The sequence below is a fragment of the Plecotus auritus genome, assembly GCF_963455305.1.
Source record: "Plecotus auritus genome assembly, chromosome: 12".
NCBI classification, from domain to species: Eukaryota; Metazoa; Chordata; class Mammalia; order Chiroptera; family Vespertilionidae; genus Plecotus; species Plecotus auritus.
The window spans coordinates 43,384,279-43,407,426 of record NC_137778.1 but is presented as its reverse complement, the minus strand read 5'-3'; the positions used below and the strand labels follow the sequence as shown (position 1 = coordinate 43,407,426).

Genomic DNA, 23,148 nt, shown 5'->3' with positions numbered 1-23,148 from the left:
AATCAGAGCAAAGTCTCTCTCCGAAGAACTTGCATTCTCCTAGAAGAAGACAGGCAACATAATAAATGGTAAGTGTGTTAGGAAGTGTGAGGACTGCAGGGAACAACAGCAGGCGAAGGGGAGCAGAGAGGCCACGGCCGGGCGGCCCTCTGAGTGGGCCTGGGTGCGAAGGTGGCGTGTGGCGGGGTGAGGAAGGCAGGGAAGGGCTGTGTGGTCAGCAAGCACACCATCCTTCTGGAACAGGGACCGGTGCTCCCCATGGGATCACCCATCGGCTTAGTGCCGTTTCACTCTCTTGCCGGCTCTCCCCGGCGGTCCCGGGCTGCCCAAAGCCTGCATTGACTGCATCACCGGCGGACACTTACTGTTTTCTAGCAGTGAGTCCATTGGAGCCTCCTATTTGGTCCAGAAAATGGCCTCACGCGGATTTTCCCTCCACAGCCTCTCAAGGCCCCTCCTGCTTCCCAGGGGCCTCCCTGCCGCGCCTGGACCTCTGGCCCGTGCTTGCTCTCTCTGGCTTCGTCTCCCGTGCCCCCATCCCCGGCCATCCGGACTCCAATCTCGTGCCACCGACCGGCTCTTCCTCTGTCCTCTGTCCTCTCCTACCATCTCAGCTGCCCCTGGTTTCCTCTGGTCACGCTGGGTGGTCTGGTGACTTTCCCACCGCGTCCTCCGGCTCAGCAGCCCACCCGTGTCTCGGCCCCGCCAAAGCTCACGGACTGGCCCAGCCGGGTGCTGGGTCAGAGTTTGTAGAACAACCTGGTACTGGCCCCGATGACTTGTATTTGAAACTGCAGGTAGTGTTGGGACCGCAAAATGCAGGCATGAGTAGCAAGCCTACAGGCAGGAATCCCAGAAAGTTGTTCCTTGGTTAGCTGGTTAGCTGGTTAGCTGGTTGGCAGGTTGGCTGGTTGGCTGGTTGACTGGTTAGCTGGTTAGTTGGTTGGCTGCTTGGCTGATTAGCTGGTTAGTTGGTTGGCTGGTTAGCTGGTTAGTTGGTTAGTTGGTTGGCTGGTTAGCTTGTTAGTTGGTTAGCTGGTTAGTTGGTTTGGCTGGTTGGCTGGTTAGCTTGTTAGTTGGTTAGCTGGTTAGCTGGTTTAGTTGGTTAGCTGGTTGGCTGGTTGAGAGCAGAGGCCTTCCCCAAACCCTCCCCCCCCAGCACCTCCCGCGGTGGCACTTAGCAACCTCGTTTTTTTTCTTGCTTTTGAGTAACGCGTTAGGATCACAATAAAGTCCACTGTGTCCAGGGCCAACGAGCCCCACACTACGTGCCCAGTGACGCCACTTTGGACGTTCTGGGAATCAACTGGTTCGTTGAAAGCAAATTCACTCATTTCTAAAATAAAATATTTTAGAAAGAAGGAGTCCCCGCTGTCCTAAGTGACTTTGCTCTTTTCTCTGGGAAGAAGGGAAATAATAGACTCGCCTTAAACCGATCTTGGGAATTTTGTGACGTCTCAAGGACAGCAGCCCTTCAAAATGGTGCCATGGCGCTGGGACCTTGAAAAAGCCACATGATGTCGCTCACTCTCGGTTCCTTCCCCTTTAACGCGTGGGAGATGGACAGCGGGGTTTTAAAGAACCATCCCCCTCCTCCTGAAGTCCCACAGACGCCTGGCTTTAAGTGTCACAGTGGCGTTCACACTTTGTCAAATGTATTCTTTAAGGCTTCATTGTTTTTCACGCAGCGGTACGTCCGCTTTTAAAGAATTAATCACTTGAACTGGTATTTATGACTTTTAAAGATCCTTACTATTGAATGGCTTCCGTTTTGAAACGGATAGAAATCCGATTGCTAAGTGCCTTTGATGCCGTTTAAGAATTTAGGATGAATTCTGATCCTGGGCGGGAAGTTCAGATAAAAAGCAGGAGTTACCGGCACTAGGAGGACATGGCATGGTGCCTACGATCATAAAGGGAGATCTGAATTTTTAAAATGCACTCAAAAGCTGAAAACCTAATTAATTTGTAAAGTTGAAGACTATTTTTATAGATTTGTAAAACTGAAATTCTACTCTTCTTTATAAGACTCTCTTGAATGTTTATGATAACTTACATTTTAATATCTTATAAGATAATCTTTGGATGTCACCTTAAACTTTTGTGAAAATTGTGTGTGTTGGTATATAAGAGAAAGAAATAAACAGATTTCAAGAATTCCACTCAATTACCCAAATCAGGTTCTGTGGTCACTTTTTGTTTGTTTGTTTGTTTGGTTAATCCTCACCCGAGGATGTTTTTCCATTGGTTTTTAGGGAGAGTGGAAGAGAGAGGGAGAGACAGAGAGAAACATCGATGTGAGAGAAACACGTCGACTGGTTGCCTCCTGCGGGAGCCCCAACTAGGGCCCAGCCGGGGAGGAGCCTGCAACCCAGATACGTGCCCTTGACCGGAATCGAGCCCTTGACCGGAATTGAACCCGAGACCCTGTGGTCCGCAGGCCGATGCTGTATCCACTGAGCCAAGCCGGCTAGGCTGTGGTCACTTTTGACATCAACTTTTTCTGTATCCCTATATCCAACCGAATAACCAAAGGTCCCTGTTCTCTTCTCTCAGCGCCTTCCCAGCTGTCTTTACATCAGTCCGCAGTGGCTCCTTTGGTTGCGCACTGAGGCGGCTCAGTAAGTGATGGAGAGCCTCCTAGCTGATCACCGGGCCTCCAGAGTCTCCTGCTCTAAGCTCTTCTTCACAGACCTCCACAGTGAACGCCCCAAAGAACAACACAAAAGCAACAACTCATTACTATGCTGCTCTCCTGCTCAGCGTCACACAGTAGGTCTCCAGCTTCAGAACCCAGTCCCAACTCTACAGCTGCACCTAAGGCACCTGAGGACTCGCCTCCTGCCGCCCCGCCTCCCAGCCCCTCCCCCTGCCGGCCCCGCCTCCTGCCGGCCCCGCCTCCCAGCCCCTCCCCCTCCTGCCAGCCCCGCCTCCTGCCGGCCCCGCCTCCTGCCGGCCCCGCCTCCCAGCCCCTCCCCCTGCCGGCCCCGCCTCCTGCCGGCCCCGCCTCCTGCCGCCCCGCCTCCCAGCCCCTCCCCCTGCCGGCCCCGCCTCCTGCCGGCCCCGCCTCCTGCCGGCCCCGCCTCCCAGCCCCTCCCCCTGCCGGCCCCGCCTCCCAGCCCCACCCCTCCTGCCAGCCCCGCCTCCTGCTGGCCCCGCCTCCCAGCCCCTCCCCCTCCTGCCGGCCCCGCCTCCCAGCCCCTCCCCCTGCCGGCCCCGCCTCCCAGCCCCACCCCTCCTGCCAGCCCCGCCTCCTGCTGGCCCCGCCTCCCAGCCCCTCCCCCTCCTGCCGGCCCCGCCTCCCAGCCCCTCCCCCTCCTGCCGGCCCCGCCTCCCAGCCCCTCCCCCTCCTGCCGGCCCCGCCTCCCAGCCCCTCCCCCTCAGTGCTTCAGGGAGCCTCCTCAGGCCGCCTTGCACCCCGCCTCTCAGCCCCACTGAGCTGTTCTGATTTCCACTGGAGGCGCATGCTCAGCGTTCGCTGGCTGGACTGCTCTTCCTTGGCCCTGCAGAGCCAGAGCGAGCTGCCCTTGAAGTCATAAAGGGTCGGGTCGCTTTTAAAAAATCAATGAATATTGGCTAGTAGCCCAGCTCTATGAGCAAGGCCATGGCGGCGGCAGGCGCCAAGGGCACTTAAGGGCACCTTGTCCAGGGACTGAGAGAGGGCAGACCCGTCCCAAGCCCTCCAGGCCCAAGACAAGAGAGCTGTAGCAATCCAGAAAAGAAGCCCCTCTTCTGGCACCTTCTACACCCTGGAGCTCAGATGATTGGGGGATGCCTAGCGGTTATGTGGCCAATGAAAGGTTCCGGGTTGGGCCAGGCTCACACAGAACGGACTCAGGGCTCAGTGTCCTCAAAATGACAATTTATTCCAGGCACCTGGGGGCAGGCGGTCTGACTCCAGAAAGAGCCAGCGGGGAGTTGGGGAGGGAGCAGGCTTTTATGCTCAGGGAGAGCTGCAGTCGGGGCTCAGCTTGGCCCAGGTCTCAGGACCGTGGCCCCCCCACTCCCCGACCCCCATCGTAGTTTTACGACCTTGCCCTTTGTCCTTCTGCTGGCGCCTGACGTCCTTTCTCGGGGGGCTGTGCAGGGGCGATGGTCTTCACTCAAGGGGAGCATGTTTGTGCAAGGCTGCGGCTCACAGAGCCAGCTTTCCCTTTGACATCTGTTGGGCTCCCTGAGGCTCACACTGTGTTCTCCAGTTACCCCTTCCAGCCCACAGTCTGAGTGACTGGGCCTCCGGCTGAAGGGTCCCGCCCTCCTCCCTGGCAGGAGGCACCTTCTTGTTGGCAAAGGTGGACTAAAAAGGCCGAATTCCCCACAGCCCCCGCCACCCGAGCTCCCCGACAGGATCGGCACAGAGTGGAGAAAATGACCCGTGTGGGGACAATGCCCACCTGAGAAAGCGTGTCTGTTACGAGACGAAAGCTCAATTCTGTTTTGAAACCCGGGGTTTAAAATTCGGTGTCACAGCGGATCAATTACTAACGTCCCATCGCCTCTCGGCTTCCCGGCACAGGAGGCCCACGTCCCCGTTCCTGGAGAGAACGTACAGGCTCTTGGCCATGGCAGCCTTCCCGGGGCCGCGGGAGAGCGGTGATGACTGGGGAACAAGAAGCGGCTCCTTGGGCAGAGGAGCGGATGTCGGATGAAGCGATGGCCTCCATTAGAGAAAAGTGTACCCATTAAAAAATCAATACTTCCAGCTCGGGGGGGCCACCGCAAATGCGTCTGGATCCAGACGGAAAACAAATGAAGGCCTTGGTAACATTTCACCCGGTACGCATCGTAGGCCTAAGAATTGCCAGCAGACTTTCAACCTCGAGAAGATGTGAAAACACGGACAAAAAACAACCCTCTCCGTATTGATTGACAAAGGATTTATGGGACCCAAATGTCGTAAAAGTGGTAACTATAGAAACAAGAACCGACCGGGCCAGACAAGAGAGGCATGTTGTTCACTAATGTGTTTTATAAACGAAAGACCGAGTGAGAAAACACATGAACTTCGCCCCCCTAATCATGCCCGTTGAATGAGTTTTTCACTGATGGGCACTGATTCCATGTGCTCTTTAAAATCTTGCCTTTTTTGTTTGTTTGTTTTTTGTGAGGGTCCTATAGCCGTTACAGGTGCATCTGCCATCTCAGTGGCATCATCGATAATTCAGCGCAAAGTCAATGCCAGTTCCCCGTTCCCCACAGGGCTCCGGAGTTTCTCCAGAAAGCCGGGCCGAGTACCATCCAAACGGCGGGTTTGACTTGGGAGGCCAGCTGGGCCGGGCTGACTGTGTGGTCAGCTAAGACACGGGGACTCCTGTTCTCTCAGGCTCCGTCAGGATGTCCCGCCTGTGGGACCAGACAATCATCAACGCAGACAACACGGTGGGACCAGTGACGTGCGCTGGTCTCCTCCCCCTCGGCCCACGTACATCCATCCGCAGGCCTGTCCTTCCCAGGAAACCCAAGGGTGCCTTCCTCTTGATCCTCCCACCTCCCACCTCCCACCTCCCCATGTGCGGAGCCGCAGGAGATAAACCAAGTGGGGCGCATCTGTGCAGTGTGTTTAGGAGGTGGAGTCGCAGAGGCAGGCAAGGTCCTGTGGGGACAGGGCAGGGGGTGCCCCCCAGGGAGCAGGATCCGACTGGACACCTGCCTGGTTTATCTGTTCACGAGACATGGAAGGGAGTATTAGCAACACGAATGATACCGCTTACATACACGTTGAAAAAGACTGAAAGCAACCCGGGTGTTTTTTTGTTTGTTTTAAAATATATTTTTTTATCGCCCTGGCTGGTTTGGCTCAGTGGATAGAGCGCCGGCCTGTGGACTGAAGGGTCCCAGGTTTGATTCTGGTCAAGGGTACATGTCCCGGTTGTGGGCTCCATCCCCAGTAGGGGGCATGCAGGGGGCAGCAGATCCATGATTCTCTCTCCTCATTGATGTTTCTATCTCTCCCTCTCCCTTCCTCTCTGAAATCAATAAAAATATATTTTATTTTTATTTATTTTTAAAATATATTTTTATTGATTTCAGAGAGGAAGGGAGAGAGAGAGGAACATCAATGAGAGAGAATCATGGATCAGCTGCCCGCTGCATGCCCCCTCCTGGGGATGGAGCCCACAACCCGGGCATGGGCCCTGGCTGGGAATTGAACCATGACCTCCTGGTTCCTAGGGGGATGCTCAACCCCTGAGCCACGCGGCTGGGCTCGGAAGTTCTGGTTATAGGAGACAATGAGACTGGCTCCGGGAGCGGAGGGAAGCCCTGGGTAGGTGTGGCCGCTGCAGCCAGATGCCAAAAGGCTCCCCGGTCTGAGCATGCACTTGCTACCCTACAGTAACCGCCCCCGCTACCCTACAGTAACCCGAGCCTAGGGCTTCCCCTTCTTTTCTTCCTTTCCCACACCCCTCTCGGAATGCCCGCAGACATCTCCCCAAATATATAGCCTTTCCTTGTTTTCTCTTGCAGGCGAGTCTTTTTCTAACCAGCCGGTACCTATTAGCTCGAATCCTCACGTCAGTCTGATCCTGATTTGGGTCCGTCTCATAAGCCACCTTGTATATCTCCCTGACTTTGCCCATCTTTCCTGGAGCTCCTCTCCCTAAATCACTCTTCCGGGGATTGCTTTCCCGTAAACAGAGCCCTGGGCCGTTCTGTGGATATCAGGGGCGGCATTCTGAAGGCAGCAAATGGCAGTGAGCTATCGATTGTGGAGACCCTGGGACTTGACCACCGTATATCCCGCTAATCCCGGGCTTCTGGGCCGTGATGGATTCCCAGCGTGTTAATGCTGCGGTTTCAACGCTTCAAAGAGTGTAGCACCAACACGCGGCAAGGAATCACAGAGGGCGGGCGCCCAGATGGGGCCTCAGAGGTCACCCCCATGGGAGCCCCCGTGTCCAGGATACAGGGGGTGTAATGAGTCACTCCCGTCTGCTACAGAGCCCTCGCCCACTCCCCTAGAATGTGCAGGGTTCATTGCCCACCTCCAAATGCCAGCACTTTGCCCTTCTCCTCGTCGTCTCTAAAGTCCACATCTATCAGCACTCCCTTTAGATCTGCCGAGACGTCAGCCAGGCGTCAGTGTTATCTTGGTTAGAATTCTGAGAATGCGTTCTGTTTCCTTCAGCACAGGCATCTTTTAAGGTTATTTTTTGCAAACTTCACTTAATCAATGATCTCGTGCATTTTACTTGTTTTTTTAAAGAGTGTTTTTACCCCCTGATACCCACGTTTTAAACCTCCCCCCCCACCACCACCCCCCACACACACATAAAGAGCTCTTGTCTACACTGGCAGGAGTCCTAATGCCGATTCACACAGGAGGGCTCCCCCTCCCGAGGACGGAGAAGAGAGGGCCGCTCCCCACCTCCTCCTGGGGACACCCAGGTAGTAAAGGACAAGCTGCCGTCTCCTTAGGAGCGCGGTAAACCGTGTTCCATGTTACCCTAACTCTCACTTCCGGTCTGTTTTCCAGCCTTCTGCTGAGGTCGTTTGCTTTCGACGGTACTAAGCAATCCTTTCACTGGCATCTAGTGGTCTTGTGTGTGTGTGTGGGGGGGGGGGGCGGGGCGGGGGGGATCACATATAAACGATTTATAGGGGCAGGGGAAAGGGGGCCCTAAGGTAAGGTGACAGGAGGAGGTTTGACTGTGGGTGGTGGGCACACGGTGCCATATGCTGATCTTGTCACATAGTCACCCACGCCTGAAACCTATAGGGTCACGTCCACCAATGTCACCCCAATCCCTTTAATAAACATAAAAAAATAAACGAGTAATTTCTATACAGCACATAGACTTTCATATGCCACCGTGGGTAATTAATAGTTGATCACTTTTATGACCACACGCACGTAGCTATGGTCTCTATAATTTTATATTCAGATGGCTACCTTGTGTCACATCGAACGTGTGCGCCATTTTGCATCTTACTATGTTGTTGCAAAACATGTTTATGAGAGTCATGGGCACGCCGGGGTCTCTTGGTTCAGACTCTTGGTAAACTGGGGGGTGGTCTGAAAAGAACGGATGTGGTCACAGACGCGTACGTGGCAGCTCCTAAAGCAACAAGCATGGGGCTGATTGTATTCCACGAGAAGACACTGAAGCCTGGGAGACCCCAGCTGCGCCCATGGGCAGGTGGGGGTTTTCTTCCTCTGGGGAGGTGGGGGCCAGAGTGCCAGGCGCTGGAGGGAGGGGGAAGGACACGCGGAGGACCGTCTTATTAACGGTGCGCGGCCAAAGGAGTCGGTAGCGACAGGATTGATGATGCCAAGGAGGTCTACCCTCCTGGGTTTTGAAAGGAGAACTAGTAACACAAAGAAATAGGACTGGGGACGGGGCGGGGGGGGCACTTTTGTGGCAGGAAGAGCAGGGACAGCTGTGGCACTGATGTTGGTGGCAGCACGGGGTGCCAGGGGCAGCGGTGTGGTGGCAGCAGGTGGAGGTGGCGGCGCGAGGGGTGGGTGGGCGGCCGGGGTCAGCAGAGGTGACAGCGGGTGTGCCCGTCAGCTCTCCCGTGGTGTGGCCCCGGCGTCTGGGTTTGTGCCGCCCACGTGTCTTCAGAGCCGGGCTGTGCCTCCTGGCAGCGCCGAGCGTCCCTGGCAGTGTCCTTACACATTCCCTGGTTCAGGTTGCGGCCAGAAACCCTCGACTCTCCCTCCCGGGCCAGAGGCAGCTTAGCGAGGAGAACACCTCTCTCCCCGGCTCGTGTTCATTCCCCGCAGACCTCAGCGGAGAGGCGTCCGGGCGCATGGGACAGTGTGCTTATTACTCGACCGTGTGATCCCGACCCTCGACACGTTATCGTTTACCAAAGAATGCGAGGCGTTCACACCAAACAAACACCATCTTCAACATGGAATAAAACTGTCCGGCCGGTGTGGCTCAGTGGTTGAGCATCAAACCATGAACCAGGAGGTCAGGGTTCGATTCCTGGTCAGGGCACGTGCCTGGGTTGCGGGCTCAGTCCCCAGTGCGGGGGTGGAGGGGAAGGAGGGGGAGGAAGGGGGGGGAGGAGGAAGGGGGGGAGGAGGAAGGGGGGGAGAAGGAGGGGAGGAGGGGGGGAGGAGGGGAGGGGGGAGGAGGGGAGGGGGGAGGAGGGGGGAGGAGGGGAGGGGGAGGAGGGAGGGGGAGGAGGGAGGAGGGAGGAGGGAGGGAGAGGGGGAGGGGGAGGGGGAGGGGATGGGGAGGGGGAGGGGATGGGGGAGGGGGAGGGGGGGAGGGGGGAGGGGGGAGGGGGAGGGGATGGGGGAGGGGGAGGGGGGAGGGGGAGGGGATGGGGGAGGGGGAGGGGAGGGGGGAGGGGAGGGGGGAGGGGGATGGGGGAGGGGGAGGGGAGGGGGGAGGGGGAGGAGGGGGGGAGGAGTCAGCCCATCAGTGATTCTCCCTCATCATGGATGTTTCTATTTCTCTTTCCTTTCCTCTCTGAAATCAATAAAATACATTTTTTTACAAAAAAGATGGAATAAAATTAAATGCTACCTGGGGAATAGAATGTGTCCCTTGTATGTAAAGTTTTCCTGGAAGGGATGGGACTGTCGTTCATTCCCCAAGGGTGGGGGGCAGGGGGTGGCATTCGGGGACCAGGGACGGCAGAGCACAGGAACGAGACGGGCAGTCCCGGGCACGGGGCCCTCCTGCCTGGAGAAGGAGGGCAGGCACTGACCAGGGAGCAGTGCATTTGAGTAGTTGGGAGGGAGTGTATTCCTAAGGCCTGTCCTCCCATCAGAAATAGGGACATTCTCCATTTCCCCGTTACCTTTTATCTTTTAATTTCTTTATTTTTTTAAATATGTTTTTATTGATTTCAGAGAGGAAGGGAGAGGGAGAGAGAGAAACATCAATGATGAGAGAGAAGCATGAATGGGTTGCCTCCTGCACGCCCCACATGGGGGATCGAGCCCGCAACCCGGGACATGCGCCCTGACCGGGAATCGAACCCTGACCTCCTGGTTCCCAGGTGGACGCTCAACCCCTGAGCCCCGCCGGCCGGCAAATTTCTTCCCGGTTGAAATGTCCACCCTTGGGCTGCATGCTGTGCCAGGGAAGGTTTGAGGCGCCCTCTGGGCAGCGCCCTCGCGCCATGTGGAGGTCTGACATTCTCTCCAGGGAACTGGGGAGACAAAAGCTGGGCCCGAGGGAGTCCCCGCAGAAGCGGAGGAGCTGACACCGGCCAGTTGGCGTGCGCTTGCCTCGCGCTCTCCGGGACGGGAGGTTCTCCTGGAGGAGTGTGCGCGGGCGGCGCGGGCCTCAGCTCGGCGGGGGAGCGCCCAGCTCGGCGGGGGAGCGCCCAGCTTGGCCGGGGGAGCGCCCAGCTTGGCCGGGGGAGCGCCCAGCTTGGCCGGGGGAGCGCCCAGCTCGGTCTGGCCGCGGCCTGCAGGGAGGCTCGCGGGCGTCGCGTTACTGGTTCAAGTTTAAAACCGCTCCTCACGCCCAGGTCCCGGTCTGGACAGCGAAAGGACCGCACGAGGCCGGTCACTGGGTCAGAACTCCGTTCCTAACCCGGAGAGCGCGGGCACGTCTTTCTTTTGGATTTGCCTTCCTTTGGGAAGAGAGGACGCGCACCGCCCGGCAGAAGGGCAGGAACCAGGAAGGCGCAGGAACCACAGGCTCGGCTCCTCCCTCCCAGGCGCGCCTGGCCCCGCCGAGTCCCCCGGAGGCCGCGCTGGGACCCCCGCGCGCGCGGAAACGTGGCCGGGCGGCCGGAGCCGGGGCGCGGCGGGGACGGTGCCAGGGCCGCCCGCGCCCGCCTTCGGGGATCTTCAGGGATCAGCGTCCCTCCCGCCCCCCGCCGGGCCCCGGGCCAGGGAGGCCGGCCGGGCAGTTCCGCGTCTGCGCGCGGCCGGGGCTGGAGGCCGGGAGGCCGGGCCGCGCGGGAGCCAATGGGCGCGCGCGGAGGCCGCGGAGGAGGCGGCGGCGGCGGGGCGGGCGCGCACTCCCGGGATGGAGGGCGAGCTCCCTGCGGCTCCGCGCGGCTCCTCGGGCCTCCCGGCGGGGGACGCCAGCGGGGACAGCCCCTGCGCCCTGCTGCCGGCCGAGGCGCTGGCCCTGGACGGGGACGAGGACGACCTGGAGGTGTTCAGCAAGGTGAGCGCGCGCCCCGGGCCGGCCCCGCGCCCCCGCGATGCAGGCGGGCGGGTCCCCGCCGCCGCCGCCGCTCCCCCCGCCGCCTGCCCTTTGACCGCCCGCGGGGCAGGGCCGTAGCTCCGAGGAGTTTGCAAAGTTGTGATTTCCCCCTTGGATCTCCTTTCTTCTTCCCCGACGCGGACTGCTGGGGACGGGACGGTGGCCAAACCCCGAGGCGGTGGCGCCAAGCTCCCCGCCCCTCGCCGACTGGTTTCGGCTGCCGCCAGACTGGCACTCTGGGAGGGAGATGTAGTCCAGAGAAGTGACTTTTGATTTCCTGTCGCCGGTTGCGGGTTTGGGGCTTGGGGACACCCGAGGTGCGTCTCAAGTCCCCCGGGAAAGGTGCCAGGGAGCCCCCTCTTCGGGGGGGAGGGAGGGGGGGAACCGGTTCCCGGGTCCAACAGGAAGCTCCCCTGCGGAGCCTAGGATCCCAGACACCCAGCTGCGACCCCCCCCACCCCCACCCCCACCCACCCACACACACCATTTCTATCTGGGCCGGGCACATCTCATCTGGGACCCCAGGTCCTCTAACGTGTGGTGCAGGTGAGAGAACCCGGCTCGGTTCCTGCTGGACTGCTGTGTGTGTGGACTGTGGATACAATTGCTATTTGTAAAGAAAAATGCCTTTCTTGGCGGGAGGCGGGGGGCGGGGGGGGGGGTCATTGAATGTCACCCCAGTTTCTCACCTTGCTGCCCGGGGGTAGAAGAGACCACAGCACTGTATTCATGGCTGAGACGCCTGGGAAGTAGGTAAATTGTTGCCTTGAGGCCTTAGGTAAAGCAACACATGTAATCATTGCTTTATGGTGGGGGGAGTGACTGAAGGGGAAAGTGGCCAGTTAAACTCAGACCCCTCTCCCTCCCTCCCTCCCTCCCTCTCTCCCTCTCCCTCTCCCTCTCCCTCTCTCTCTCTCTCTCTCTCTCTCTCTCTCTCTCTCTCTCTCCTCCCTCTCTCCCTCTTTCCCTCTCTCTCCCTCTCTCCCCCTCTCTCCCCCTCTCCCTCCCTCCCTCCCTCTCTCCCTCTCTCCCTCTCTCTCTTGCTCTCTCCCCCTCTCTCCCCTCTCTCCCTCTCTATCTCTTGCTCTCCCTCTCTCTCTCTTGCTCTCCCTCTCTCCCTCTCCCCCTCTCCCCCTCTCCTCCTCTCCCCCTCTCCTCCTCTCCTCCTCTCCCCCTCTCCCCCTCTCTTTCTCTCCCCTCTCTCCCCCCTCTCCCCCTCTCCACCTCTCCTCCTCTCCCCCTCTCCCCCTCTCCCCCTCTCTCCCCCTCTCTCCCTCTCTCTCCCTCTCCTCCTCTCTCCCTCTCCCCCTCTCCCCCTCTCTCCCTCTTCTCCTCTCTCCCTCTCCCCCGCCCTCTCCCCCACGGCCAGCCGGCTCCAGGGTGGCATCAGGAACTGCTTCTGAAGGAAAGAACATTGCCATTTCGCGCGCTCACATCCACGACTGCCGCATTCCGTTCACATTTGCAGCGGCCTCACTCCCTCAGTGAATGCACGCCATGCTCCTGTCCAGACACTTGTTGAAGAGCAGAATCTTGACTTGTTAGTATTTCCTTTTATATATGTTTTTATGGATGTCAGAGAGGAAGGGAGAGGGAGAGAGAGGGAAACATCCATGAGGAGAGAGAATCGTGGATCGGCTGCCTCCTGCACGTCCCACTCGGGGGATCAGGCCCGCACCCGGGGCCTGTGCCCTGACCGGGAATGGAATCGTGACCTCCTGGTTCACGGGTCGACGCTCAACCCCTGAGCCACGCCGGCACCTCCCCCCCCCCCCCCCACAGTATAGTACAAGTACCTGGCAAGTCCATGTTAAGTATTTTTACGTAAGACGCTGTGCTAAGGATTCCTTGGGGGAAAGGAATGTGAGATTCCGTTCTCGGGGTCCAGGTGGGAGATGGGGCGGAGATTCTAACCGGCAGCCTGGATCCAGGAGAGAGGGAGCGTGGGCAAGGGAAGCCTTGTTCTAAGTTTTCCCTTCGTCCCGGGAGGAGAAGAGGAGGCCCCGTCGGGGACCACAGGGCGACTCAGCACCTGGACGGAAAAGATCACGCCTCGGCCTTGGAAGGTAGGCTGCAGAAAAGGTGATGCAGAAAAAGGAAAAGGGAACAGTTTCAACAACAGCGTGAGAACTGGGCCGAGGGGAGGAGGCGTGCCACAAAGTGGGACCAGACCGAAGGGCCCATTGCCCCGCCGTTAAAGGAGAAAGTTCTCCTCTGGAGGAGAGGAATACGGGACAGTAAGCCAACGGACTCTTTCTGCCCCGAGAAGACTCTGTGTGGCGGGAGCGTCACTGAGCCAGGTGGGTACCTGGGTCCCAGTGCCGCCCCTCAGTGAACGCAGCTCTGATCACCCGCCTTTTAAAGGAACGCAGCTCTGATCACCCGCCTTTTAAAGGAACTCAGCTCCGATCACCCGCCTTTTAAAGGAACGCAGCTCCGATCACCCGCCTTTTAAAGGAACTCAGCTCCGATCACCCGCCTTTTAAAGGAACGCAGCTCCGATCACCTGCCTTTTAAAGGAACTCAGCTCCGATCACCCGCCTTTTAAAGGAACGCAGCTCCGATCACCCGCCTTTTAAAGGAACTCAGCTCCGATCACCCGCCTTTTAAAGGAACTCAGCTCCGATCGCCCGCCTTTTAAAGGAACTCGGCTCCGATCGCCCGCCTTTTAAAGGAACTCGGCTCCGATCGCCCGCCTTTTAAAGGAACTCGGCTCCGATCGCCCGCCTTTTAAAGGAACGCGGCTCCGATCACCTGCCTTTTAAAGGAACTCAGCTCTGATCACCCGCCTTTTAAAGGAACTCAGCTCTGATCACCCGCCTTTTAAAGGAACTCAGCTCTGATCACCCGCCTTTTAAAGGAACTCGGCTCCGATCACCCGCCTTTTGAAGGAACTCGGCTCCGATCACCCACCTTTTAAAGGAACTCGGCTCCGATCACCCGCCTTTTAAAGGAACTCGGCTCCGATCACCCGCCTTTTAAAGGAACTCGGCTCCGATCGCCCGCCTTTTAAAGGAACTCAGCTCTCATTACCGGCCTTTTAAAGGAACTCAGCTCCGATCACCCGCCTTTTAAAGGAACTCAGCTCTCATTACCGGCCTTTTAAAGGAACTCAGCTCCGATCACCCGCCTTTTAAAGGAACTCAGCTCTCATTACCGGCCTTTTAAAGGAACTCAGCTCCGATCACCTGCCTTTTAAAGGAACGCAGCTCCGATCACCCGCCTTTTAAAAGAACTCGAGCCCAGGCCGTGAGATAAGACCTGGAGCGCGGGGGACGCTCGGGATTCACAGACGTAATCACCCCCATGACCAGGACGCGTCTGGGAGCAGGCCTGGGGTTCCAGCGTGGGGCCCCAAAGCGACAGACAGCTGGGGACGTGTGCGTTTCAAGTCACGGTCAAAAAGGAAGTTCCGGGAGGGGTTGCGGGAGGCTTCGTTTCAGTCTCCAGCAAAGCTGTCAGCGCCACGGAACGAGTTAGAATTCTGTCTGTGAACACTTCGAGAGGAAAAAGGAAGTGACCACGTGTTCTTTTTAAATTTACCTTTATTGTGGAAAGTATTACAGCTGTCCCCTCCCCCATCCCAGCCCCCCCATTCCAGCCGCCCCCCCCCACCCCCCGCCGCCCGCCCGGCCTTCCCACGCTGCTGTCTGTGCCCAGGGGAGCACCCGTGTCCCCGGAATCGCCCACACGCGCTCTTTTGTGCCGTTTCTGTCACGTAGCCTGACATCTAGGCTCATTTTTGTCGTAATTCTGTTTTAGTCATGGATTTAATTTTTGATACAAGAAGTAAAGTTTTGAAGTGAAAAGCAGGGCTTCGTCATGGAAAACGACACATTAGGAGCCGACACTCTGTCTGAAACGAAAAGAAAGCCTCGTTCTGTGGGACCAGAAGCTAATGGCCAGCTCGCAGTGTGCGAACCTTCGACCCAGGAAATCCATCCCCAGCGTGTTCTTCTGCCCTAACTCTGAGACGGTTAAGTGTGTGTGTGTGTGTGTGCATACATATGTACATGCATGTGCTTACTCGAGCGTTGACGGGGTTTCCACCAGCTCTCATGCGGCGAGGCCCTGGGCCACCTGCTCCAGGTCCCGGAGGCTCCCCTGCACCTGTTCCTCCTCTTGGGCCCTTTGGCGGGGCGGGACGGGGTGGGGTGGGGTGGGACGGGGCGGGGCGGGGTGGGATGGGGTGGGACGGGGCGGGGCGGCTCTGTCCCAGGCTTCGGGCTGGCTTCACATCTTCTCCCTTTTGGGGATCAAGACGGAAGGAGCGACCCTGAACTGGGAAGGGGGCGGTGGCTGCCCGGGCACCTGCCATTATCCAAGGCAAGTCCCGGGCGGGGGGAGGCTCTGAGAGGGACCGAGGAATTGACCAGGAGGTGCGGTCCTCCCACCGGAAGAGGGGGTCACTGGGGGCAATCGCCCCGCCTCCCATAGTGGTCCTGTGGCAAAGTTAGAGGCAAATGGCATGGTGGAACTTTCAGAATCGGAACAACCCATTTTTCTCTGTAGTGTTAAATCCCAAAAAAGAGAGAAAATTTTCCAGTGGGTAAGAAATGGCCAGGTGGAATGGAGATAAATGGAAAGGCGTTAGTCATAGCTCACAACCTCCAGTGGGCCAACGCTCACGAATCATCCGAGTGAGACCGCACGCATGCGTGAAGACCTCTAGCCGCCGTGGCTGGTGTGGCTCAGTGGATAGAGCGTCGGCCTGAAGACTGAAGCGTCCCAGGTTGGATTCCTGGTCCAGGGCACACGCCTGGGTTGTGGGCTCGATCCCCAGTGGGGGGGCGTGCAGGAGGCAGCCGATCAGTGATTCTCTCTCATCACGGATGTTTCTCTCTCTCTCCCCCTCTCCCTTCCTCTCCGAAATCAACAGAAATAAATAAATAGATAAGACCTCCCGCGGGGGCACAGATGCCCCACCTTTGGGCCTTGAGGTGCCACGTTTGTTTATCCTGGGGTTCTCCCCCTTCTTCTTTCGAGACCTAGAAGGTAAAATGCGAACGCTTGCAGATCTCACGCAGTACGTACGCCTCAGGACGAGTTTGTGGGTCACGGCTTCCGTGGAGCCTGCGTGTTGGCCGTCGCCTCCGCTCTGGTCCCCAGCGTCCTGAGTCCTTCCTGCCTCGGGCCTGGCGGGTCCGGATGGGCTCCTCCTTCCACCGTCCTCTTGGAAGACACCTCCCCCGACAGCTCTGTCCCAGCATCCCTCGGGCCCCCCCCCCCCCCCACAACCCTTCACCCCAGCACCCACTTCACGGTCTCCGGAATTTGCCCCCTTGCCTGCCAACACTTAGTTCTGGCTGGAACTGCTTTCCTATGCTCCCTTGTCTGTTAGCGACCCCCATCCCCCTTCCCTGAAGTGTGAGCTCCGGAGAGCAGACGCCAGGGCCAGTCTCCAGCCCAGGGCTGATGCGTGATCGGATGCGCGTTGGTTAAATGAAGAGAAGCTGTGGGGAGGTGCTCCCCGTGGGGAGTGGCCGTGGGGTCTTGGCTCCGCCAGTTGAGACAGAAGCGGTGTGGGGAGGACCGGGTCATTCCGCCCCGACCCGCAGGTGTGCTGTCCTCCGTGAGATGCAGGTGGTGGGTCCTGTGGCCTCCCTGCTGGCCGCTGCCGGGCTGGTGAGCGGATGCCGGCACGGGGGCCTGAGACGCCAGCAGGACGCGCTCGGGTGGCGTTTAGGGGAACGTTTTCAGCCGGCGCAGCACCCCTCTGTGTGCGGGGCGAGCTTCGGAGAGTCACAAAACACCCGTCTCTCTGTGTCAGGAGCTGCTCCTTACCCAGGGAGGCTGTGCGGTGAGGGATGGGGTGTAGCTGGGGATACACCGACAGCCACCCAGCGGACCGTGTGGAAATCGTGGGAAAACTCCATGGAGGCCAAGGAGGGCCGCGAAGGCGCATGCAGGAGGCGACCCTTTTCCTTGAAACAGCGAAGGCGGTGCTTCCGGGCTATAGGGAGCGTTTCTTGGAGGCTGTGCGTGTGTGTGTGTGTGTGTGTGTGTGTGTGTGTGTGTGTGTGTGTGTGTGTGCTCTGCTCCCGTGAGTCACCCCACGTAGGCCTGCCTGGCTGCTGAGGAGGACAGGGAGGGGCATGTTGGCATTCCTGACCCCAGGGTGAGTATCAGGTCCCGGCAGAAATGCGCCTGGAGTGCGGGCGTGGCTGGCCTCAGGTAGGGCCTGCCCTGGAGGTGGGTGGGGCGGGGGAGAAGGGGAGGAGTGCTCACCCAGCCCGGCCGCCTCGGAGCCAGCAGGCCCACCGGCTGCATTCCCAGCTGGGTGTGCAGAGGCATTGCCCACAGTCACACTTTCCACCCCTGGGGAGCTCTGCGCTGAGTAATGACCCCCCCACCCCACCCCCCTGCTCTGCTTAGTCATCACTGAAGCCAACGGCTGCTGCGGGTTCCCTACCCCCGGGCCAGGGCAGGAAACCCCTCCTGGTGGCTTTGAGTATCTCTGGCACGCAGGAACAGACATAGCTGCGCATGTTACATGTATGTTATGTGTATGAGGGAGCCCTGCCTGCCTTTTAGCCTCCACGTTTTACTTGTTCTTGCTTCTACATGCAGCCACCTGCACTGAGCTGGTTAAAAACGTTCGTGGTGAGTGAGTGTGTGTGTGTCTGTCTGTCTGTCTGTGTAAGAGAAAAAGCCCCCAAGGAAACGCAGGTGCTGGAATCTGAGCGAACTTACCTGCCGCCTCCCTGGCAGAGGTCAGGACGCTGTTTGTGTCCGAGCTCCACGAGGAAACGGCGAAAAGAAAATCCACGCGCCATTTCCAACCACCAAGAGTATATCCTGTTCTTTTTAATGGATCCTACTTTTTCAATGATCGTTAAACCGTTTAAAACGACTTTCATTGCAGAATATTCTCACGCACACAGAAGCATAGCTGGAGTGCCTGTCTGCATGTTCCATGACCGCGTAACGTCTAGACGTCGTGTCGCGGTCGGTCGGGGCAGGCACATAAAGCCTTGCCGGCGCCCACCACACCTGTTCGTTGGTGTGCCGCCTGTCACTGCGTCACTGCCGTGGCCGTGGGGACAGAGACCCGGGGGCTCATTAGGCCCCCACTTCCTGTCGGGCCTTTTCTGCAAAATGTCTGCAGACGCCTGGTAATAGGATCATAAAACTGGCATCCAGGTCCCGGGACTCGATGAGTGCGATGCCCCTGAGGCGTGTGACTGAGGGCCAGAGGAAGGACTTCAGAGGTGTCCTCTCTCTCCTTCCACCTGGGTCTTTGGTGTTCATCTCCTGCGTAGTCAGAGACTGGCAAACCCTGCTTGTTTTTGTGTGTGTATGTGTGTGTGTGTGCGTGCGTGTGTGGGTGTGTGTGCGTGTGTGTGTGTTTTTAAATACGTTTTTATTGATTGCAGAGAGGAAGGGAGAGGCAGAGAGAGAGAGAAACAGCAATGAGGAGAATCATCCATCGGGAAGTGCTGTTTGGATCTTCTCAAACACTTATTTTCTTCACTCACTCACGTCCAGCTGCCAATCCTTTAGGTATTAGCAGCGTATTTCCTTTCCGTTTTTTTAAGTGACTCTAAAACACTTTGGATAGTCAGTTTCATTGAGACTTCAAGAATGTGGTTTTTTAAAAAATATATTTTTATTTATTTCAGAGAGGAAGGGAGAGAGAGAGAGAAACATCAACGATGAGAGAGAATCATTGACCGGCTGCCTCCTGCACGCCCCCTCCTGGGGACCGAGCTCGCCATCCAGGCACGTGCCCTTGACCGGAGTCGAACCCGGGACCCTTCGGTCCGCAGGCCGATGCTCTATCCACTGAGCCACACCAGCCAGGGCTCAGGATGTTTTTGAGGGACTCGTGGTCATTCAGATCCTTGGGCGGAAACGCGGGGCGTTGCTAAGGCTTAGCCCGTGATTTTCTTTCTGTGCTCGACACGGAAGCATGTGTGTTCGACACCACACTGCGCTCCCTGGAGCGGCGACCTTCCCTCGCCACGGAGGACGCGTCTCAGCGGGAGAAACAGCGCTGAGCGACGCCGGGGGCAAGAGGCGGGGTGGGTGAGTTCAGAGGTGACGGCGTGGTCGGGGGCCCTGCCAGTGACTTCCAGAGAACATCTGCCCATCAACCCAAAACGTGTCGGCTAAATAGTCCCCTTTCTATGCAGTGGCTGTTGAGGGAGATTGGGGACACTGATCGCACATTTATTTGGAACGTCTGTTTTTGTTTTTTTAAAATATATTTGTATTGATTTCAGAGAGGAAGGGAGAGGGAGAGAGAGAGAAACATCGATGATGAGAGAGAATCACAGATCGGCTGCCTCCTGCGCGCCCCCTACTGGAGATGGAGCCGGCAACCCGGGGCTGTGCCCTGACCAGGAATGGAACCATGACCTCCTGGTTCCTAGGTCAACGCTCAACCCCTGAGCCACGCGGGGGGCCGGACTGGAACCTCTGGTTTTGAGGGGCTGCTTGGTATTCCGTGGTCTTAGCGTCCCGTGATTTATCCTGACAGCCCCACTTCCATGGGCTCCCAATGTATTTGTGCATTTTCTGTGTCCCGGTGCCACTCGGATGCGTGAAGGAAAAAAGTCCAATGCGACCCGGGTTTCTGGACGGCGCCTGTCATCTGTCACGGTGGTTTCTCCCGTCTCTGAACACAGCGCAGAGCTGTTGACTCGAACTGTTTCAATATTTTTTTTCAAGATACGTGTTTACTTTAGACTATTTGGAAATACAGACGCTCGTGCTAAAAACGTGAAATCCAGCAGCAGTTCCGACACCTGGCATCCTTTTCAGCTGTTTTGGTATCCCTTTGAGCTCATGCACACGGTGCATCTTGCATCCCTCCCCCCTCCTCCCCTCCCGCCCTCTCCCTCTGCCTCCTCCCCCGGCCCCCCCCCCACCATCGCTGGGCCGTAAAGTGGGTGATGCCGCCGAGGCTGGACGGGTCGGCTGCGAGAGGGCCCCTCCAGCCAGCTTCCTGCCCACATCCGTGGGCCCGTGAGGCCAGCGGGCTGGGTCCCCTGCGTGGAGGTGTGGGACTTGGCCTTGGGTCTGTGCCTCCTCAGGACCCATCTCCCTCCGTCCTTCGTGGTGCCCTTGAGTGCAGAGACCTCCAGGGCGGGGACGCAGTTTTCTGCACCATCGAGGCGACGCTCACCTGGTCACCAATCTGGTGGTGGCGGCGGTGGCGGTGGGTATTGGCTTTGCAGCCCGCCCTCCGGTGCCAGCTGTGCCCTCCCTCTGTGCCCGCGGTGTCGGCGACTCCAGGTCCCAGTCTCCTGGGTTCCCGGTCACCAGGGGCCTCCGCGTCCTCGCGGCCGGTCCCTCTCCGGGGTGACTTCTCCGCGTCCTCTGCACCGAGGTCCCCGCTCCGCAGACGGCTTCCAGCTTCCGAAAACGGCAACTTCGCTCGGTCTCTTCTTTTTCCATTGAGGCTTACGCCTTAGGGCAGTGGTCGGCAAACGGCGGCTCGCGGGCCGCGGTTTGCCGCTCTGTTGACTAATGAGCTTGCCGACCACTGCCTTAGGGTCCTGTTCTGTCTTGTTTTTATCTATTTGTGTCGTTCTTTACTGACATTCGTGGGGTCTTGAGCGGGAGCTGAGATAGAAATCTACGTTCCTGCCCTGGCCGGTGTGGCTCAGTGGATAGCGCGTTGGCCTGGGGACTGAAGGGTCCCGGGTTCGATTCCGGTCAACGGCATGTACCTTGGTTGCAGGCACATCCCCAGTGGGGAGTGTGCAGGAGGCAGCTGATGGATGTTTCTCTCTCATGGATGTTTCTAACTCTCTCTCCCTCTCCCTTCCTCTCTGTAAAAAATCAATAAAATATATTTTTTAAAAAAATCTACGTTCCTCGTGCCCCGCTGCACTGGGAGTCCACCCCCTCTCCGTTCTTTTTTTTTTTTTTTTTTTAATATATTTTATTGAGTTTTACAGAGAGGAAGGGAGAGGGATGGAGAGTTAGAAACATCGATCAGCTGCCTCCTGCACACCTCCCACTGGGGATGTGCCCGCAACCAAGGTACATGCCCTTGACCGGAATCGAACCTGGGACCCTTCAGTCCACAGGCCGACGCTCTATCCACTGAGCCACACCGGTCAGGGCCCCTCTCCCTTCTTGCCGTGTCTCACGGATCGCGTGGGACTGGGGAGGAGGCTGGAACGCTGCCTCCCTGCAGACGTTCACAGCTGCGGTGTCTCCCTCAGGATGCCTCCCTGACGGACATGAACTCTTCCTTAAGCCCGACGATGCCGACGTCCCCTTTGTCGATGATCAACCAGGTCAAGTTTGAGGACGAGCCCGACCTGAGAGACCTCTTCATCACGGTCGACGACCCCGAGAGCCACGTCACCACCATCGAGACCTTCATCACGTACAGGGTCGCCACACAGGTGCGTCCGGAAGGCCAGCCCCGAGCACCTGGCTGTCCTTGGACTGCGTGTGGGCCTCCCGCAGTCTTTGCCGAATTTATCTGTATTTCTTTTTAACCATTTGGGGTAAGATACTGCATTTTGGGGTGTAGATCGCCTGAGTCCGTTAGTCCTGAACTCCAAGGGCCCAGGTTCTTAGGGGAAGACACGAAAACGGAGCATTTACAAAACAGCTCCCAGGGGAAACGGTGTTTTAGGTCGGAGGAGTTATTGAGGCTCCGAGTTCACGTTCTAGAACACGCCTTCTTTCTGAGCTGGAGATCGGCCATCACGTCCCCACGGTGTGGCTCGTACCTGTCTTCAGAACGCCCCGTCGGCCACGGCAGTTGGGACAGGGATGCCGTCCCTGTCGTAGGGCAGTAGTTACGCTGTGAGCCCGCTGGCAGCACGGGTTTCCCTTGTCCGATCTGGTGGCCTTTCCGGGCCGGGGACCCCGGCGGTAGGAAGAAAGAACACCCACCCTGGGGACTGTCCTCACCCCGCCACCACCGTAAAGTTAGCTCTTCTCCGCCCATAACAGCGGCGAGGACAGACCAACCGTCACGTGACGTGACCTGATCTCTCCTCCTCCTGTCTTAGGGTTACTTAAAGCGTGAGAAGTTCTTGAGGACATTGAAAGCTCAGTGTTAACGGCCCAGTTTTGGAGACTTCTCATTTTTAGTTAGGACAGTTTTTCCCTCTGGAAACTGGTAATGAACCTGTGCATATGTGCTGGCTACACAGAGGTGTTCAATAACTAGAGATATAGACATATGTTTTATTATTTTTATTTATTTATTTATTTATTTTATTGATTTTTTTACAGAGAGGAAGGGAGAGGGATAGAGAGTTAGAAACATCGATGAGAGAGAAACATTGATCAGCTGCCTCCTACACACCCCCTACTGGGGATGTGCCCGCAACCAAGGTACATGCCCTTGACGGGAACCGAACCTGGGACCCTTCAGTCCGCAGGCTGATGCTCTATCCACTGAGCCACACCGGTTAGGGCATATAGACATATTTTTTAAAAGATGTTTTTATTTTATTTATTTATTTTTGAGAGAGAGAGAGAGAGAGAGGAAGGGAGAGGGGTAGAGAGATAGAAACATTGATGAGAGAGAATCAGGGATCGGCTGCCCCTTGAACACCCCTTACTGGGGATCAAGCCCACAACCCGGGCTTGTTCCCTGAGCGGGAATCGAACCCATGACCTCCTGGTTCATAGGTCGATGCTCAACCACTGAGCCACACCTGCCAGGCTTCAGTAAACATATTTTAATGAGTGACTCTATGTTTTGTGTGCATATGTATGTCCACGTGTATATATTTGCACATATATGTCCACATACCAACTCATATATATTGTTATACTGCCTCTACTAGATTTAGTTTCCTATTTTTACATTTCTATAACCTGTACCTTTTTGCATAGCAGCTAAGATTTTGTAGTGTTTTGTGAGCATTTAGGTCTTTAGATTTCTGCATCTCACTTACCTCACCCTTTTCCACTAAAAGGGGAATGTTTTACTGAGCTGCATTGTGAGATATTCCAAACACGCATTTTAAAAGACTAAATTCTGGAGAGTATAGCTAAGCGGAGCCTTATTTCACAGCAATGAAGGTTGCTTAGCTCTTGA

The 23,148-nt window shown here is 57.3% G+C and overlaps 1 protein-coding gene across 5 annotated transcripts in view; it reads left to right on the top strand.

Annotated features, from left to right (window-relative positions):
- The first annotated feature begins 10,481 nt into the window (after nucleotides 1-10,481).
- Nucleotides 10,482-23,148, top strand: part of SNX7 (sorting nexin 7) — a 39,261-nt gene continuing 26,594 nt past the window's right edge. Inside the window, exons 1-2 of one of the 5 annotated variants that reach the window (XM_080648819.1) lie at nucleotides 10,482-11,087; nucleotides 21,305-21,490. In XM_080648819.1, the coding sequence (XP_080504945.1) occupies nucleotides 10,944-11,087; nucleotides 21,305-21,490 (330 nt within the window). In that variant the 5' untranslated portion in view covers nucleotides 10,482-10,943. Of the gene's footprint in view, nucleotides 11,088-11,359; nucleotides 11,444-21,304; nucleotides 21,491-23,148 lie in introns of those variants that run through there. The other 4 variants (XM_080648820.1, XM_080648822.1, XM_080648821.1 and 1 more) reach the window with 4 other exon arrangements.